A 21063-nucleotide genomic window follows, 5' to 3' on the forward strand; every position below is an offset into this window, starting at 1 on the left:
ATACTGACTTCGAGTCGACCAGTCCTTGTTTTAGCCCCTTAATGCCGAGCGCCAGACAGGGTAACAACAAGTACCATCTTTTAACGTCTTTCGGTAGGACGCGGCCGGGGATCGAACCCCGGACCTTCCGCTCTCCGGGCGGACGCTCTACCACTAGACCACGGAGGCGGTTAACATGCTATTTGAGACCCCTCACTTGTTTGTCGTAATCATTTTGGTCAATCTCAGCAAGTTTGGACAATCTACAGATAGTGAGTGGGTGAGGTTTTATGCCGCCGTTAGCTATATTCCAGCAATGTCACAGAGGGTTTGCCTCACAACTATTATATATTGGCAGTGAAGAGGACATTTGTTGAAAAACCTAAAGATTTGATAGTGTGTTACAGCCCAAACAGGAAGTTATGGCTGTGATGTAATAGAGGTAAGTTATTCAAAGGAATGATGGGCTTCTCACATTGTACCCACATGGGGAGTCAAACCCAGACCCACAGTGTGACTACAAACGCTTTACCCACTTAACTACACTACCGCAGAAAAGGAAGTTTATACTGACTTTGGGATTAAATTAACTATTGCAATACAGTACAAGTCCCACTAATGTGACGGACGACCTGGGGATATCCCTGTACCTTATATGTTTATTTATTGCTAAGAATTCTTTCACTGGTGGTGGCCCTCCTCATTTAATGGCTGAAAACTATAGGAAATGTGTTCACTTAGGCTGTAAGACTCAATATCACATTTGCTATAAGGAAATGAAAATATTATCACAATTTAAAATAAAGACGCTGATGCTGATTTTTGGTCTGTATAACATGGAAAATGTGTCACTGGAAGAAAAAAACATGCATAACATAAATGTGTATTGAAGACATGAAGTGGAACTGCATGATTCATGATAAATATCCCCACAGGTACACCATCGTACAGCCCAACACACACATGCATATGCAAACACAAGCTTAAACATACACATACATGAAGCATCACATCAAACAATACATTCTGTACAATGTTAGGTTAGACGTTAGCATTGGGTAAACATCCTATATTAAAATAAACATATTTAAGGACATTTGGAATATTAATCTACAAAGCTGGTGTTTGTTCAGTTAAAGAGTGCATTAGAAACGTGGAGACGATTATTCTGATGTGTATGTTTTAAAAACCAAACACACATTGTTCTTGTCATCAATGCCAAAAAAATGATTTCTTGTTTCCATATCAACATCAAAGCGGGGCAGTATTTTCTCTTATGAGGAAAAGTTTATATTTCTAAATTCATACTTATGTGTTTACCTTTCTATATTAGGTCCCAAATTAACATATGTCCACTGGTCTATGACTAGAGTTGAGGGAGAACTAAGGATATTTCCTTGTGGACATGCAACCGCTTTTATCATTAGGGAAATTGTTACTCTCTACAAGATCATAAATTTTTTTCAAGCATTAAATATAGAAATAATTAATTACATTGGGCTAAAAAAGATTTCTGCTCATGTTCAGCAAAAGGGAAAAAAATTGTAACATAAATCAATAATATCTGATCTTTGATATTGTATATTATATAAACATCTACTGTGAGAGAAAATGATCATCCCAATCTTTCAACTGTTTCCATAAGACTACATGAAAAAATATTGTGTTTTCACTTTGGAAGTGGAAAAAAGAAAGGAAAAAAGAGAACAAATTATTAATTTGGTATGGCTTAATTAATAAAAGTTAGTATCAAGGAATTGAGGAACATATTTAGATTAAATATTGGTTTTGGAGAAGAATAACTGAAGATGTTAGCTGGCGCTAAAACATTTGAATTAGTCACAGAAACATTTGCAATATCTTCAAATTCACAGGAGATATGAGGTAACATTGTCTTAATGAACGGGTCAGAAAAATGAAACGATAATGTTATTGAATCTAAGTTTGAACATTATTAGCGATAACTTGGTGTCATATGAAACCAAAAGAAATATTCTCCAAACAATCAGCAGTTATCAAAGTGCATATCAATTTCTCACCTAACCAAATTCCTTTCTTCCCCAAAGACAAAATAAGCCAAAGAAATACAAAATGTGATACTAAATCAACTTCACATTAACCCAAATCCTACACAATTTCAAAAATTTAATTAAATTACCCACCACTTAGCTTTTTCTCGCCAAGATTTTAGAGCTCCCAGGACGGAGTAAATTCGATCATGACACAAAAGTGGCATTCCTACATTTATCCTTCATCTCCTTGTACACATCTCCCCATGACAGTGTTATAGTTTCTCAACAAGCACAAGCAGCCAGTCACCACACAGCAGCTCTGGCTGAAGGAAGACCTGTGGAGGACTTCTACTCCCTTCCCTCAACCAGCGCGGCAAAGCCTTCCCGAACCTGCTCGCCTGTGCAGGACAACAATCCGGCCTACAGTGTCTACAGAGAGATTACGGCACTTCTATCATTCATGCAATGTGGTTTGAATTTGAGTTAATTTAGGACAAATATGTCAAAGCAACTCCAACATTAACTTTGGGTTAGTAGTATGACCGAAGATTAATTAAGCTTCTGACAGCCAGGCTTTACCTTACGTAAAACAGCATCTCCAAACATAGCATGGCTTGGTCGCTTAGGGACAGGTTGGATCTGTTTTGTATTGTGTTGAATGAATTGTATTGTGTGGAATGAAGTGTATAGTGTGGAACACTGTCCTGGTCCAAAAACAACATCTTTGGATTTATGACCAATTTTTTAGGGTAAAATTTTCACTTGACAGAATATTGCCTGGAAAACGGTGCTTCAAAATATTTTCAAATTATCAATATGTGTTGTCTAAATAAAGTTCTGTGTTGTCATTAGAGATCAGAGTACACTTGCCTAAAGCAATCTAAGAGTTACGACTATTGTAAGCCTATGTTAAAGAATGGGAGTTACGATCATCTTAGCGCTAAGATCACTTTGTGCAAGTGGGCCAAGATGTGATCAGAACGTAACAGTTATCTAATAAATGCAGAAAGAATGTCATTAATTTAGAATGTGGAACTATATTCTGGCATGTATAATGTGATTCTTCCATCACGCTCCAAACAATACTGTCCAGGTGTATCCTGTGATGCTAGAGACTGGGTGTGCACATGTGCGACATGTTAGGAGTGTACCATCCCGGAGTTGTGGTGCTGGTGGTGTGCAACATGTCAGGGTGTTCCAACTGGAGTTGTGGTGCTGGTGGTCGAGTGGTGTTAGAGATAATGTGTAACCATGTGCAACATGTCAGGGTGTTCCAACTGGAGTTGTGGTGCTGGTGGTGTGCAACATGTCAGGGTGTTCCAACTGGAGTTGTGGTGCTGGTGGTGTGCAACATGTCAGGGTGTTCCAACTGGAGTTGTGGTGCTGGTGGTCGAGTGGTGTTAGAGATAATGTGTAACCATGTGCAACATGTCAGGGTGTTCCAACTGGAGTTGTGGTGCTGGTGGTGTGCAACATGTCAGGGTGTTCCAACTGGAGTTGTGGTGCTGGTGGTCGAGTGGTGTTAGAGATAATGTGTAACCATGTGCAACATGTCAGGGTGTTCCAACTGGAGTTGTGGTGCTGGTGGTGTGCAACATTTCAGGGTGTTCCAACTGGAGTTGTGGTGCTGGTGGTCGAGTGGTGTTAGAGATAATGTGTAACCATGTGCAACATGTCAGGGTGTTCCAACTGGAGTTGTGGTGCTGGTGGTGTGCAACATTTCAGGGTGTTCCAACTGGAGTTGTGGTGCTGGTGGTCGAGTGGTGTTAGAGATAATGTGTAACCATGTGCAACATGTCTGGGTGTTCCAACTGGAGTTGTGGTGCTGGTGGTGTGCAACATTTCAGGGTGTTCCAACTGGAGTTGTGGTGCTGGTGGTCGAGTGGTGTTAGAGATAATGTGTAGCCATGTGCAACATGTCAGGGTGTTCCAACTGGAGTTGTGGTGCTGGTGGTCGAGTGGTGTTAGAGATAATGTGTAACCATGTGCAACATGTCAGGGTGTTCCAACTGGAGTTGTGGTGCTGGTGGTCGAGTGGTGTTAGAGATAATGTGTAACCATGTGCAACATGTCAGGGTGTTCCAACTGGAGTTGTGGTGCTGGTGGTCGAGTGGTGTTAGAGATAATGTGTAACCATGTGCAACATGTCAGGGTGTTCCAACTGGAGTTGTGGTGCTGGTGGTCGAGTGGTGTTAGAGATAATGTGTAACCATGTGCAACATGTCTGGGTGTTCCAACTGGAGTTGTAGTGCTGGTGGTCGAGTGGTGTTAGAGATAATGTGTAACCATGTGCAACATGTCAGGGTGTTCCAACTGGAGTTGTGATGCTGGTGGTCGAGTGGTGTTAGAGATAATGTGTAACCATGTGCAACATGTCTGGGTGTTCCAACTGGAGTTGTGGTGCTGGTGGTCGAGTGGTGTTAGAGATAATGTGTAACCATGTGCAACATGTCAGGGTGTTCCAACTGGAGTTGTGGTGCTGGTGGTCGAGTGGTGTTAGAGATAATGTGAGGTGAGGTGAAATTGGGTTTAAGTCGCGTCCAAGATTATTGCACTTATATAGCGACGTGCATGCACGTGTATGTGTGTGTGTGGCTGCTTGTACTAGTCCGGACTGATGCCGATTTATAGTGCTAGCTCACTGAGATACCATGCCGCAGTTTAACATGAATACCCCACTCAGACACAGTATACTGACTCCGAGCCGACCAGTCCTTGTTTTAGCCCCTTAATGCCGAGCGCCAGACAGGGTAACAACAAGTACAATCTTTTTAACGTCTTTTAGTATGACGCGGCCCGGGATCGAACCCTGGACCTTCCGCTCTCCGGGCGGACGCTCTACCACAAGACCACGGAGGCGGTCTAGAGATAATGTGTAACCATGTGCAACATGTCAGGGTGTTCCAACTGGAGTTGTGGTGCTGGTGGTCGAGTGGTGTTAGAGATAATGTGTAACCATGTGCAACATGTCAGGGTGTTCCAACTGGAGTTGTGGTGCTGGTGGTCGAGTGGTGTTAGAGATAATGTGTAACCATGTGCAACATGTCAGGGTGTTCCAACTGGAGTAGAGGTGCTGGTGGTCGAGTGGTGTTAGAGATAATGTGTAACCATGTGCAACATGTCAGGGTGTTCCAACTGGAGTTGTGGTGCTGGTGGTCGAGTGGTGTTAGAGATAATGTGTAACCATGTGCAACATGTCAGGGTGTTCCAACTGGAGTTGTGGTGCTGGTGGTCGAGTGGTGTTAGAGATAATGTGTAACCATGTGCAACATGTCTGGGTGTTCCAACTGGAGTTGTGGTGCTGGTGGTCGAGTGGTGTTAGAGATAATGTGTAACCATGTGCAACATGTCTGGGTGTTCCAACTGGAGTTGTGGTGCTGGTGGTCGAGTGGTGTTAGAGATAATGTGTAACCATGTGCAACATGTCTGGGTGTTCCAACTGGAGTTGTGGTGCTGGTGGTCGAGTGGTGTTAGAGATAATGTGTAACCATGTGCAACATGTCAGGGTGTTCCAACTGGAGTTGTGGTGCTGGTGGTCGAGTGGTGTTAGAGATAATGTGTAACCATGTGCAACATGTCAGGGTGTTCCAACTGGAGTTGTGGTGCTGGTGGTCGAGTGGTGTTAGAGATAATGTGTAACCATGTGCAACATGTCAGGGTGTTCCAACTGGAGTTGTGGTGCTGGTGGTCGAGTGGTGTTAGAGATAATGTGTAACCATGTGCAACATGTCTGGGTGTTCCAACTGGAGTTGTGATGCTGGTGGTCGAGTGGTGTTAGAGATAATGTGTAACCATGTGCAACATGTCTGGGTGTTCCAACTGGAGTTGTGGTGCTGGTGGTCGAGTGGTGTTAGAGATAATGTGTAACCATGTGCAACATGTCAGGGTGTTCCAACTGGAGTTGTGGTGCTGGTGGTCGAGTGGTGTTAGAGATAATGTGTAACCATGTGCAACATGTCAGGGTGTTCCAACTGGAGTTGTGGTGCTGGTGGTCGAGTGGTGTTAGAGATAATGTGTAACCATGTGCAACATGTCAGGGTGTTCCAACTGGAGTTGTGATGCTGGTGGTCGAGTGGTGTTAGAGATAATGTGTAACCATGTGCAACATGTCAGGGGGTTCCAACTGGAGATGTGGTGCTGGTGGTTGAGTGGTGTTAGAGATAATGTGTAACCATGTGCAACATGTCAGGGTGTTCCAACTGAGGGTGTTCCATCTGGGGTGTGTGTGAAGTTTCCCAGCCAAGCAGGCCATGCAGGGTGAGGACTACGGTGGTGTTCCAGTCATGGTTGCGGCTCACACAGGTGACAGGTCGGGTCGGCTCAGCACACTGTACAGTAAGCCCACACACAACAGTGAGAAATAAAGAAACAATACTGACACTTACGGACTCTTTCACAGCTAAGAAGCCGTGACACATCCATCGTCTGGTGGTTCCATCTCGACAGATGTAGGCGAACCCTTTTTCGTGGTTACGATCAGGAGCACAGAATGAAACCTTCTCGATTGTCTGGTCCACGATCATGCTCTGTAATAGACAAGTTACACATTTGTACAGTATCTTCCAAATTAAGCATGAACATCAAAGGATCCTTGGTATTACACTTTCGATAAAAGTAGAATATTTTTTGCGATTTAAATCATATCGTAGCAAACTGTAAGGACCCGAAGACAGCCTCTAATTTCAAACATTTTCAGTAGCATGCAGGTAGGCAACATAGTCAGTGAGTTAGTGAGTTTGATTTTACACTGCTTTTAGCAATATTCCAGCAATATCACAGTGGGGAACACCAGAAAAGGGGCTTCACACATTGTACCCATGTGGGGAAACAAACCCAGGTCTTCGGCGTGATGAGCGGACGCTTTAACCACTAGGCTACCCCACCACCCTGCAGGCAATATAAGCCATATCATCCTCCTTACAAGGGCAGGCTCTCTTTACATACAGTGCATACATAATACAAAGGATTACTTTTTTAATTGTTTGAAGACTTTGTTTTAAGCCTCAGCCATTAGGATTCCTGACATATCACATCATCTTTAACTAATCAGGTTTGAGACAGAAAAACCAGTGGTCGACAGCAAGAGAAACATCATTGTCAGGGTACATGACACACAATCAGCATGATCACACATTTTAACCGCCAAACGTCATTTTATAAGATAAACAGATATGTAAGCAGGCTCCAGTTGATAAAGTGATCTTTATATGACACATGTTGCACCTGCTATTACACTGGCTTTCAATTGTCATAATGTTGACCAGTATTACTATTTGGGATGAGTGAGTGGGTAGGGAGTTTCTCTGCTTTCATCAATATTCCAGCATCTTGAAACTTTGATTTGATTCTCTTGAACAAATTTGGGTGTCTTGATCAATGGGAACAAGCAAATGAAGTTTCAGCTTTCAAGGAGAAGATGTTTAAAACAAATGACACATAATGTTCTTGTATTTTCCAATATGGCTGTTGGCAGCCATATTTGATTTCGGATTAAGATATCTCAGAGAAAGATGAAAGGAACTACAGTCAAACACTGTTGTGTTGATGTTGACAGGACCTGCATAAATACTTTGAGTAATACGAGGTTCAACCCAACCAAAATTGATGAATAAAAAAGGACAACTGAAAGCTCAAGACAACAGTGTTTGACTATAGTTCCTTTCATCTCACTCACCAGGTTTCAGGCCCCTTTAATAATCAAAGATGGCCACCTGGTGGCCATATTGAAAATCCAACATAGAACATTACTGAACAAACCAATCCCCTTTGTAACAAACATCCGCACGAAATTGTGGCTGTTTCAATCAAGTAATTTCAGAGAAGAAGTAAGAAATGTTAAAGTTTCAGGACACCAATGATGGACTACTTGCGACAACACGAACTCAGGCCAGGTGAGCTAAATATGGCTGAATGGGACCTGTTTGAGGATGTGTGGTACATATATTTCAACTACATTGTGCCGTCACGATTATAATTAACTCTTTTAACACGCATGTACTGAGGCCTGTCTTCCTTAGAGCTCCCATGTGGTTTTGCAACATCAAACCGAGGTAATGAAGGTTTATTCTGGAAGGTCCTAATGAGTTTCTCACTTTGACGACACACATGCATGGATATTGATCACCCTCCATTAGTGGTTCCTCACAATCCTGATCACTTCAGATATTACAGAATCACATAGTTTAAATCATTTCTCCTAGCCATTAAATTTACATCAGCTAGATCTGAAACTTTCAGATATTTCTTACAGAAATGCCCAACAAAAACAGGAAATGTTTGATGAATGATTCATTCTTACAAGAACATTCAGACGTAAAGTACACAATATAAAGGACACAAAATTAGTTTTCATGGACTTCAGACACCAGAGAATTTTTCTTTTATTTTGTTTATATTTTAAGTTCAATCATCAAAGGTTAAAAATTGAGATAAGGAAGTCAATCTCTTCCGTACTGCTTTCTTTGTATCTTAGTTTCATTCAGCTCCCCCCCCCCACCCACCCCCCCCCACACACACATCCTGATCTATTTCTCTTTGCGAGCATGTTGTGAATCATTTGATTCAATATTCACAATGATTCAAGTGGAAGTCATGACACAGCTATCTCCAGGGAGAAAGCACGGGCACACCATTATGGGCTTCAACACTGGACAAAGAAAAGTTCTAAAAAGGGCTAAAACGGTTCATCATTTCAAGACAGGATCAACCCGAGACATTCCTCAGAGCATGTGAGAAGCGGCTCCGTCCCTAGTCCCAACTCCCATTGGGGTACAATAGGCAGAGCTGCCTTTATGGACCGATTTAATTATTCTATTTCTGGTGCGACTCTATCAGCCAGGAAGCAGGAGATTCCAGCACCTTACAGAATCAAGACAACTTGTTGGGATGTTTTGCAGTGGCAGAAAAGATGAGTTTGCCCCAAACCCAGTGTGAGGTTGCTTGAGAATCTATAACTTCCTGTCGCTATCTTTAACATACTTATTAATTTTTTGTCAATCATATTCTACATCAACACAAACCTTTTCTTGCTGGTTTAAAGCTTGTTTTGACATCTTAGTAATAACATAGGAACAAAACAGTTCAAAGAAATCTTCAGAACTTTTAGTCATTATCTTGAATTTCCCAACATTGCCAATCTAATAGTGTTACCATTGAGATACCATGCCACAGTTCACATGGATACAGTGTTCCCGTTTACCGGTAATTACAAGTTTTCTACTGGTAAAATTAGGCTTGGACCGGTAATTCATGTGACTGCTTGTCCCTGTGGACCAGCAAATAAAGTACTTATAAATCTTTGTTGTTGAACAAAACATCGGTGATATTCATATAATACTTCAAACAAAGTCAGCTTTTCTGTAGCCATCAGGGTTTACCCTTGTCTATCTCTAGGTTAAATATCCAGTTGTAGCGACTTTGTCTCGAAATAGTAAAAAATAAAGAGAAAATTGTAACTGAAGTTTGTGTGAATGGCGTATAGATCTAACTAAGTTACTTCAGAGATGACATCTTTGCACTGAACATGAAATTGAAAGAATTAAAACCAAATAATTTTCATATGTTTGTTTTATTTGTTGAAAGGTGGGACTGGCAAAAATTAGGGGGGACCGGCAGTTTCAAAAGCCAGCGGGAACACTGGGATACCCTACTCAGACACAGTACACTGACTCCAAGTTGACAGTCCTTGTTTTATCCCCTCAATGCTGAGCTCCAGGCAGGGTAACAACAGGTACCATGTTTTAACGTCTTTTGGTATGATACAGCAGGGAATCAAACCTCCGACCTTCTGCTCTATCCACTACACCACAGAGGTGGTCCATGGGTATTAATAAGAACTGGGTGGTCACCTGGTCGGCTGTGACATGGTGACAGACATTGTTGTTCATGCTATCAATCACTGTTTGGTCTGGACATGATTCAAATATTCACAGGCCACCATATTAGCTGTAAATGTGCCATGAAATAACATTTACTTGTCCATTCATTGCAAGAAAATTCACATAATATTCCAGTGACATCTGTACCATTCTCACACAAGTCCATTTAGCAAAGGTATTTTGCCAGACCATCATAGTGAGTAATGATTCATCATGTTGCCATGAACCCTCAATATGCCTCCAGCAATGATGCTAGCGACTCCTTATCAGCATCTGTACCGCATTACCCGCTTCATCAGCACAGGAAAACAATAACTGTCAAAGCAAGATCCATTATGCTACAAACATGCGTTTATCTTATTAATTAGAGGAACATAAATCCAGTCTTTTAGGTCACTTTTATTTTCAAAGCAATAACTTTTACAGATTTAATTTTCAAAAGCCTTGATCTACCTTGAGCTGGAATGAGATTCTGATGCTAGGAAACCTTACCCTCGAAGGCATGACACACCCCAATGATAAATTACAAATGACGTTTATACAAGATTAACAAAATTCCAATCCTATTTTGTACAAAATTTGATTAAGAGGGAGATTTAGTGTGGTTTTATGTGGTATTTAACAATCTTACAGCCATATATCTCCAAGCTTGAGAAGACAGAGTTCAGTTTGAGTGAGTGAGTGAGTGAGTGAGTGAGTGAGTGAGTGAGTGAGTGAGTTGGGTTTAACGCCACCTTTAACAGTATTCCAGTTATATCGCGGCGTGTCAGCTTAATGTAGGAGGAAAGCCCGAAGTGATGCAGGTATTAGACGTTTACCACTTCCGTGAAACCCACGAGCACGGGTATGGTGCTGACAAACCTAGAAACATAATTGGGGCGAACCGGGATTCGAACCCACAGTCATAGGTTTCTGGCGTGCCCAAGGGACGCAACTCTGCACAGCGAATCGCGGCGCCTTAGACATCTGGGCCACCCGTGTCACCGAGTGAATGAGTGAATGAGAGTGTGTGAGTGTGTTAATCACAGGGAAAACATCTTTATCATTTGAGGCAATTTCAGTTCTATTTTGTTTTGTTTGTGTCTTTGTTGTTTTATGCAGCACACAACAATATTCCAGCTATATGAACACGGACTGTAAAAAATTGTGTCTGGACCAGACAATCCAGTGATTGACATCATGGGCATCGATCGTCACAATTGGGATACGATGACATGCATCAACGAAATCAGCGAGCCTGACCGTCCGATCCCATTTTTAGCAAGCATGGGTTGCTGAAGATCTATTCTACCCTGGATCTTCACGGGTCCAATAGTGACTGAGATGTCAGCCAAGTTCTGGGAACCCCCAGCATTCCCACATGGTGCACCTAATTACACGGACTGTTTCTATGCATTATTGAGATTTATTTGTTTGTTGTTTAATGCCCCACAGTAATATTTCAGTCAAGGTGGCCTCTGAATAATCAAGTCTGGCAATTGATAATATGAGCAATGATCCACATGTTTGGACCAAGCCTGACCACCTGTTCCATTATGTTGCCTCACATGACCAGCATAGGTTGCTGGGGACCTATCCTAAACCAGAATCTCCATGGGGGATTTGTGATTTCTTAGGTGACATACTAACCTTGCTGATCTCATCCACAACCCGCAGCGCATCTCCCGAAACATACAGCACTGCCCTCTGGTACTTGCCCTTGCACTGCTGAAAGAAACAGAAATGTAGTCAATATTGACAAAATACAGTGAAACTCAGCACAAAGCGCAACATACAGGTACGGAGTCAAAAATTTAAAATTTCTTCTCATCAGGATGTCTAGGGTCAGGTTGCACTCAGTTACAGCCACAAACATGAGGCCCCAATCTGCACCGACCACCCAGTAATTATTAAGCAAGGGTAGGTCTTCCTTATGGTCACAATCCAAGAATGTGCCAGCAGCAGCACCCTTGTTGACATACAGAACCCCATATCAGGGCCCCCAACCACAAACATGGCAACAGTTTCTGACCCATCCCAGACACTTCCAGCAGCAGCACCCTTGTTGACATACAGAACCCCATATCAGGGCCCCCAACCACAAACATGGCAACAGTTTCTGACCCATCCCAGACACTTCCAGCAGCAGCACCCTTGTTGACATACAGAACCCCATATCAGGGCCCCCAACCACAAACATGGCAACAGTTTCTGACCCATCCCAGACACTTCCCCAATGGGCATTTGGCATGACGAGCCAAGCTTCAACCACCACCCTGCCGCTTCTAATTCCACACATGTACAATACTACAAAGCCTGTGGCACACAATTATGAACACAAACAAGCGGTTCTTGTGATCATCCCAAGGTTGTCCTCATCAGCAAAGATCCCCCGTATTTAGCTTGTCTGCCAACTTCGTACTTTTGTCTTCAGATTCTTATTTCTTTACGTAATTGACCTGAATCACGAGTGAGACTTGAATAGATTCTCTATTTCTACATCTGATGAAGATCTGGCAAAAAGCCAGCATAACATTTTTAGTCAAAGAAACTGTAATAAGAAAATAATTGCAAATAAAGTAGATTCTAGAAATAAAACTAACAAGTAATGAGATATCATTCTGCAACATTTTTAGTCAGAACCAGATTCATCAAAGTGCAAATATGAGAATATTTTTGGTATACCTCAGCAATCAGACCGAACATTCAGCAGGCAAGTCGAAAATGATTAGGAAATAGAGTATAAGTAGATCCCATCAATGTTATGTCCCCCTCGGGGAAACAAGCCATCCAGATGCTCCAGGTGAGGCTGGTAATCAATAATGTATCTTCATGACCTCGAAATCAGTTCCCCTGATGACTAGTTAATGACTAGTTAATGACTAGTTAATGACTAGTTAATCTGTGGCCAGTTTTAATCTGTTAACATCAGGACATGGACAATCAGTTCCGCTAGCTTCAGCCAACAGACTGCCTATCACCCACGAGTTAGGGAGATCTATGTCATGTTGCTATTAGTAGGTACTCCAGGCTTGCTCCATCCCATATGTTACATATATCTGCTGGCTATTTTCCGCAGGAGTCGGCAATATTCCAGCCCTGTCATGGCTGCCTGTAAAGAACTGAGTCTGGACCAGATGAACCAATGGTTTATATTGTGAGCAATTCCCTATGCAATCAGGGTACAATTCACCATCCTACACAAGTTAGTCATACTTTACAGCAAGCAAGGCTGCTGAGGGCCTATTCTAACCCATGTCCCCACAGGACAACTAAAACACACTCATATTCCCTGTTCTTTCTGAAAGTCACTAAGAGTCAGCGGTCGTAGGTCATATCTGAGTGAAGCCCATTTTCCAGTGTCCCCTGCCGTGATATTGCTGGAATATTGCTAAGAGAGGAGTAAAACCATACTCACTCACTCACTTACTCATACCTGAATCAGTGGTCTAAGGTACTAACTGATTCAGTGGTCCAACGCCATCTCTGAATAGGTGGTCCAAGGTCATATCTAATTCAGTGGTCCAAGCCATATTTGAATCAGCAATCCTTGGCTATACCTAGCCTCGACCAAAACTGACATACAATCACAGTACAGCTAGCTGCTTAACTTTCTAACCTTAAAAAAGGTAATTTGGATCCACAATGCATGTACTTTCAATCCAGTGATTGTGTAAAAGTTGTATTATCATACTGGCAATATGCAAGGTCTTTCAACCAGACGATGCTGGATCAGACTGCTGTCAAGAATCAGCTTATTTCGCCATTTAATGCAGCAAGGCTGAATATCGTGTGGCCACAAAGCCGCCAATTTCCATGTTGTCACTAAAGAGTGTTGGGAGATCTATCATCCATATGCAGAAAGGGGTTTACTTAAAGGTTGCTCACATAATGCATCGATTCTGTGTTGTCTGCAGACAAGTAGAATCACGCCAGAAAAACACGAGTGTGACTCACTGTGTGAGTGAATGTTGCCATACGCCATCTCAGCAATTTTTCAGCGACATCACTGCTGGCTAAATAGTCAAGTTTGGCAGGGGCAGACCAGGTGTTAACAGGACATGAGATATGATCCACATCACCAGGGTAAGATTGTGACAAACCATTTCGAGAGTCTAATGGTAACAGTAACAGCAGATGTCCACATCAGAAGAAACCCATGGTAGCTGAACAAGGATAATATTGGGACTAATCTGGGACTCAAATCCACAACTGACTGACAGACTGACAGACTGACAGCCAAGGAATGTAGAGAATTGCAAATGTGAGCATTCATTCCAGTTACCAGCTATAATGATGAACTGTTTGTTTGTTGTTTAATGCCAAACAGCAGTCTTCCAGATATATCCCTTAAATCTGTAAATAAACAATTTGGACCAAAAAATACAGTGATTGATGTTATGACTAATGTTATCAGGTTATCACTGCGCCTAACCACCCAATCCATTTCGTTGCCTCATACATCCAGCATAGGTCTGTAATACAGGGGCCTATTCTAACCCGGAATCCCTACAGAGGAGTTACGACATGCACCGAGTCACCCAGGGAACAGGTGGGTTAAATAGCACCTCATCTTCATTCATCAGTATCTGACCCAATTATAGTCACCCATGGCAAGAAGAGGTCCTATCTATCCCAAATTGAATTTCATAAAGACAAAATTAACCCTAAGCACAAAACCACACAGAAATGATAAGAAAAACTGAAATTATCACTTCCAAAACAGCTCTGGTCGGTGCTAATGCGATAGAAACTCCGGAATCCTAGTTTTTGCCCTTTCTTTGTAACATGTTATCATTCTTTAGACTGATGGCTTCTTCTCAGTTAAACAGATGAGGAAAGAGCATGTTCCCGCACATTCCCGTTGTCATCAGATCCAGCATAGTGAAGGTACCTCCAGTCGCCCAGTCTAGGTATTCCAGACTACCACATGATTAAAGAGAGCACCACAAGCTGCAAGGCGTTGCTTCATCAGGCAAAACAGGTTAGGTTAGTCCTGTAATGGCCTGTCTTGCCAATATCGTATGACCAACTCCAACCAGGCTGGGGGAATGAGGTCGTACACTGTTGTGTTTTGGTGAAATCAAAGAAGACTGCAGTCAGTAATGAGCTTTGTGGCCTGTTCCACAAGATCTGAGCCATGCAACAATCAGAAGTCTATGGTAAAGTGTCATTACTTAGTTGAGCAGGAACCTGAGTCACACAGTCCAAGGAGGATGCACTGATCCATGCCACCTGGGTGTAAAGTGATAAAAATGAATGTTGTTTAACATTTCAATCAGCACTATATCTACATCACTGTGACTCTTTCAAAAACCTAGTCTGGACCAGATGAAGATGTGGTTCATGTGAGCACCTACCCACACCTTCGAGTATGAAAACATAATTATTTGTTTTGTTTGTTTGTTTGTTTGTTGTGAGTGAGTGAGTGAGCTAGCTGGGTATTTCATTGATTTTTGTCAACAACATCACAGTTGAAGACCAAAATATGGGCTCAACACAATTTAAATTGTGGAGAATCCAATCCAGACCTTTTTCAGTATGAGTGAATGTTTTAACCACTAGAGCAGCCATTTGATTTCTGCTTGTGGTGGAGCAGATGGATGGGGATGAGGGCTCCACTGTTCAAGGGGGATGCTCTCATGTTAGCACTTGTATGCATGGGTTATACAGTGTACTGTCCTCACCCAACCAATTGACCCTATTCCAGTCAATCATCATTCATAATCAACCAATCATCAATTAGGATCCCTGTCACATGTGACACAGTGTAAACATTGTGATAAATGCGGCTGTCAAGCTTGACAGCAGTGGGAACATGCTTGAGTACTGTCTACAGATCAGGATGCGATCTACATATCCAATATCAACTACTTCATGTCAAAGCAAAGTCTGTCTCCCAGACCCTAGAGAATAAATTAAAGAAGGAGGCCAAGTCAAGAGTTGCCTAAACATTGTTCTGGGCGATATTAGGACTGTATTCTGCATTTTAAAGATATACATAATTACATTACAACTTTATTTCTGGGACTTAATGTTAGTCTGGTCAGGGCACAGCTATATATCTTCATACTTTCAAACAGATGAGGGAGTGAGTGAATCAGGATGGAATTCCTGTTTCTGCCATATATCACATAAACACAGTTGGGATTCCAGGTAGGAATTCCAGATAAGAAAACCCATGCTTCTACCTGCGAGGAAACTGCATGGATCAGTGAGGCTCAGGGACATGGTTGCGAGTCAGTGCTCATAATGTTAATCACTGGTTTGTCTGGTCCACACTTGATTCATTACAGGCCAGGAGATGTGGGGTGACACCAGAGATGGCCTTCACACACGGAAACAAACCCTGGCCTTCACTGTGAGAAGCGAACACTTGAACCACTAGGCTACCCCACCTCCCACCCACCTTCCAGATTCAGGCATTAAAACTGTAGTCTTACAACAACTGAATTCTGGTTATCAGACAGAAGTACGATTATTTATTCCCCAACGCTTTGACCTTCTTAAATCCCAGGTGATCTTAAATTAAAATACTATATGCACTCAACTTATTTAAACTCTCTAACCAAAGACCAATATTTACCAAGAATTCCCCAAAAGATGAAAGGCAAGTTCTTCTATTTCTCAGCAAGAACATAGCACCTGGATTAGATTTGATCGTTAATTCTAATAACAATTTCTTTCACATTCTTAATACTTGTTCAAGAGAACATGATCAAGTACACATCAGGAAATCCAGTTAAAATCTGTGTAATGCCCAACTACTTCTATTTCTATTCAAGTGAAACTCCATTTCTTCTACATCATTACTCCATTCTTTGTGTTCATAATTCTAAATCAAAGTTCAATTTTTCTTAGAACTTAGGAACTTATGACCTGTTATGCCCTGACATTATAATCACAACACTTAAAGCTGAGTCGGCATAATTACCAGCATGAAGGATCGAACATGTCATTGATGGAGGATTACATGCACAAACATGTTTCAATCTTCAGGTGATTAATTGATTGCAGAAATACCTCAAAGACATGCTTCACTGTTACAAACCATGTGCATTAATGAACTGGCTTCAAAAACTGATATGATCGCCTGATCCATTATCAAGTAACACAATGTGGAAAATTCCTTCCAAGATGTCAATATCTTCAATCCTTTCCATAACCAGGACTTAAATTTGCTGAAATTATTCTGGCTGTGACTCTAAACTTGGTTTACTAATTGGTCTTCAGATACCCATGCTTGATGTAAGAGGCAGCTAATGGGATCGGGTGGTCAGGCTAGCTGATTCGGTTGATGCATGTCTTTGTTTCCCAATTGCTTAGATCGATTGTACTGGTATTCTTGGCCCCTATCAACCACTGGTATTCTTGGCCCCTATAAACCACTGGTATTCCTTGCCCCTATCAACCACTGGTAAGCCTGGCCCCTATCAACCATTGGTAAGCCTGGCCCCTATCAACCACTGGTAAGCCTGGCCCCTATCAACCACTGGAAAGCATGGCCCCTATCAACCACTGGTAAGCCTGGCCCCTATCAACCACTGGTAAGCATGGCCCCTATCAACCACTGGTAAGCCTGGCCCCTATCAACCACTGGTAAGCCTGGCCCCTATCAACCACTAGAAAGCATGGCCCCTATCAACCACTGGTAAGCATGGCCCCTATCAACCAAGCATGACCCCTATCAACCACCGGTATTCCTGGCCCCTATCAACCACTGGTAAGCATGGCCCCTATCAACCACTGGTAAGCCTGTCCCCTATCAACCAAGCATGGCCCCTATGAACCCATGGTAAGCATGGCCCCTATCAACCATGGGTAAGCATGGCCTCTATCAACCACTGGTAAGCATGGCCCCTATCGACCATTGGTAAGCATGGCCCCTATCAACCATTGGTAAGCATGGCCCCTATCAACCACCGGTATGCATGGCTCCTATCAACCACTGGTATGCATGGCTCCTATCAACCACTGGTATGCATGGCCCCTATCAACCACTGGTAAGCCTGGCTCTTATCAACCACTGGTATGCATGGTCCCTATCAACCATGGGTAAGCATGGCTCTTATCAACCACTGGTAAGCATGGCCCCTATCAACCATTGGTAAGCCTGGCTCCTATCAACCACTGGTAAGCATGGCCCTTATCAACCATTGGTAAGCATGGCCCCTATCAACCATTGGCAAGCATGGCCCCTATCAACCACTGGTAAGCATGGCCCTTATCAACCACTGGTAAGCATGGCCCCTATCAACCATTGGTAAGCATGGCCCCTATCAACCATTGGTAAGCATGGCCCTTATCAACCATTGGCAAGCATGACCCCTATCAACCACTGGTAAGCATGGCCCCTATCAACCACTGGTAAGCATGGCCCCTATCAACCACTGGTAAGCATGGCCCTTATCAACCACTGGTATTCTTGGCCCCTATTAACCACTGGTATTCCTGGCCCCTACAAATTAATGGACATATGGACAAAAGCTGACAGCAGCATGAAAAGGCATTCACTTACTCCCTCACTGATGATTTGTCTTCATCAAATTCTCAAAACTTCCTCAAAACAGAATTGAATATTAAACGTTGCAATTTCCACCACTTCTAATACAAGAAGCAGTTGAATGTCACGACAGACCTTGAGGACATGAGTATGTTTTGCCCCATCAGCAGGTGGTTCCAGAGCATCTTACGCTTCGATAAGGTCTGTGAATGTCACCAAGCACCCGCGGCCACAGCCTCTCTTTCATACTCCTAATTTGAGTTTCTGACTGCTGGAGCTAGTTGGTCCTCGGCAATTCCGTCCAATTTTATGAAGAAATAAAGCAGCTGAAGTAACTATTGATTAATCCTCAACAGGGTGTGCGGTAGTGAAGAGACAACCTGGGATGCCAGATCTGTCCTCACTACAGAATCAATAGCCAAACATTACCCATAAGGCCTTTCTTTTCCCATTCCACTGAAAACCTAATGTTTCTGCAGACATTTGACATTAACGTAAGAGCATTGAGTTCATTTTACCTGTGTCCAAGAATTTGTGATCACTTTTGGTGTCAGCGTTTGCAATCCTGAGCTTTCAACTACAGATGTGTTCAAGCATCAAGCTTGATATTAAAAGCAATTCTTGTAAGTGTTTTTTCATGTTTTTAGAAGTGTTTTAGAAGGAGCATCATCCACAGCTCGTCATTATGGGAATGAGCCAGACATCACAAACCCCAGTGAGTGAGTGAGTGAGTTGGGTTTAACACGGCTTTGAGCCAGTTATTCCATGCCAGCTTAATGCGAAGAAAACCCAAAGTAATGCATTGCAGTGACATTTACCATTTTGATGAAACCAGCGAGCACGGGGATGACACTTACCAACCAACAATGAGGATTAAGGAGACAGTGACACTGAACCCAAGACAAGTTTCTCTTGGTTTATCAGTGTATCATGGCAGCTTAAGTTGTTGTTGTTGAACGCCGAACTCAACAACATTCTCACTCTAAGAACGTGGTCTGTAAATAATCGAATCTGGGCCAGACAATCCAGTGATTGACATCTACAGCACTGATCTACACAATTGGTACACGATGACATGCATCAAGCAAGTCAGCAAAGCTGACCACCCAATTCTGTTAGTTGCCTCTTACAACAAGCATAGTTGCCTTTTATGGCAAGCACAGGATGCTAAGGACCTATTCTACCCTGGATCTTTACAGGTAGGCAGCTAAAGAATGAACTCCACACAGCAAACCTCAGTGCCAAAAACTTCATTGAGTACTTCAGTCAATACGAAAGCACACCAATCGTCGACACAGGCACCCTAATTTAATTCATATTTCATGTCAATTTCTGCCTATTTTAGTCTCTCATACAGAACTCAAAAAAATAAATATCCAAACAATCTAGTCTAGATTTCTTCAGTTTCTGCAAATGAAGAGATTCTCTCTTCTCACATTTATTACTTAATATAAAACAATTTAACAAAAATATTAATAAAAATATGTTCATTTGAGAAATGTCAGTCTACCCCAACTAGTACAAGAATAGAAGTGAAATATTACAATAAAACACTTAAAACACAAATATGCACAGTTTTTTAATTCTCCTCATGATTCACCAAGCACCTTTCCCCTCCATTCCTCCCATCTCTATCTCTCAATCATTCATCATCTCATTCTTCCTGTGCCGCTCCTTATCTTGCCCTCCGCCCACACCAACCTCTCTCCGCCTGGCCCAGGCTGTCTGTGCAACCTCTGTGTCAGACATGGCCGCAAACATCTTTATTCCAAGCCAAGCTAAATCGGCAAAAAGTATTCCTGGCCAGTTTCCTAATGACTTCCCCTATCTCCCACAAATATTTACTAATTACCATCTGTGGCTATCTGTGTTTGAATGAAGTTCTACGAGCTTGGGACATAAGAACAAATTCCCTTTCAAGGCTTAGGTTTGTTGAAGTGCTTCCATTTTTTTTTCAGCAAAAGGACATTTTTTTCATGTTTGCAGAATTGGTGAGCCAGACATTGTTTCTGCAACGTGATATCATATAATGAATATCGTGACGGATCTGCTAGGTTGCACCTACTAATCAGTTTTCATAAATTGCTTAATTATCAAAATCAGAAAATGGTGATTGATTATAACTGACACGATCATAGCATACATATTCATCTTTTCCAATGATTATGATAAATCTCTCTTTCGTCTTTCATTATCAATTATGATAAACATTTCTCAGTGGAAATATTCCCTCCATAAACAACCACGTGTCAAGGAGGAGGGGGAGAATGCTGTGAGCGTTACATCACAGTCAGCAATATTATATCTTTATCAACACATCCTTGATGTGTTTGATGCTGGTCCAGACGAGACAGTGTTAAATATTAAAACAATGACTGTTGCCAGGATGTATTGTCATTACCTGTAATCTCCTCACTGTAAGTTACACAGCAGCCATAGTAACCCATTCCCTTATCAGAGGGGAAATAATAACAATCATAATCATCATCATCATCATCATCATCATCAGTTTATATAGTACTAAGTTCCAGCTAGGTTGCTTACAGTTGCTCTACATTATTACACCGGTCAGTGTGCCATCGATTTTCATTCTCAGCTTCCTGGGGAGTATACAGTATACAAATCATCATCATCATCATCATCATCATCATCATCGTCGTCGTCGTCGTCGGTTTATACAGCACTGACTTCCAACAATTTTGCTAACAGGTGC

The 21063-nt window shown here is 42.2% G+C and overlaps 1 protein-coding gene across 11 annotated transcripts in view; it reads right to left on the reverse strand.

Annotated features, from left to right (window-relative positions):
* Nucleotides 1–21063, reverse strand: part of LOC124118834 (protein numb-like) — a 112229-nt gene that overhangs the window by 22959 nt on the left and 68207 nt on the right. For 5 of the 11 annotated variants that reach the window (XM_046481174.2, XM_046481160.2, XM_046481181.2 and 2 more), the window contains exons 4-5: nucleotides 11498–11575; nucleotides 6371–6517 (exon numbers count right to left, since the gene is read on the reverse strand). In XM_046481174.2, coding sequence (XP_046337130.2) covers nucleotides 6371–6517; nucleotides 11498–11575 — 225 coding nt within the window. The remainder of the gene's footprint in view (nucleotides 1–6370; nucleotides 6518–11497; nucleotides 11576–21063) is intronic. The other 6 variants (XM_046481199.2, XM_046481168.2, XM_046481118.2 and 3 more) reach the window with 3 other exon arrangements.

This window comes from Haliotis rufescens, unplaced genomic scaffold (genome assembly GCF_023055435.1).
Source record: "Haliotis rufescens isolate VD_foot unplaced genomic scaffold, xgHalRufe1.0.p SCAF_3, whole genome shotgun sequence".
In the NCBI taxonomy this organism is placed as follows: Eukaryota; Metazoa; Mollusca; class Gastropoda; order Lepetellida; family Haliotidae; genus Haliotis; species Haliotis rufescens.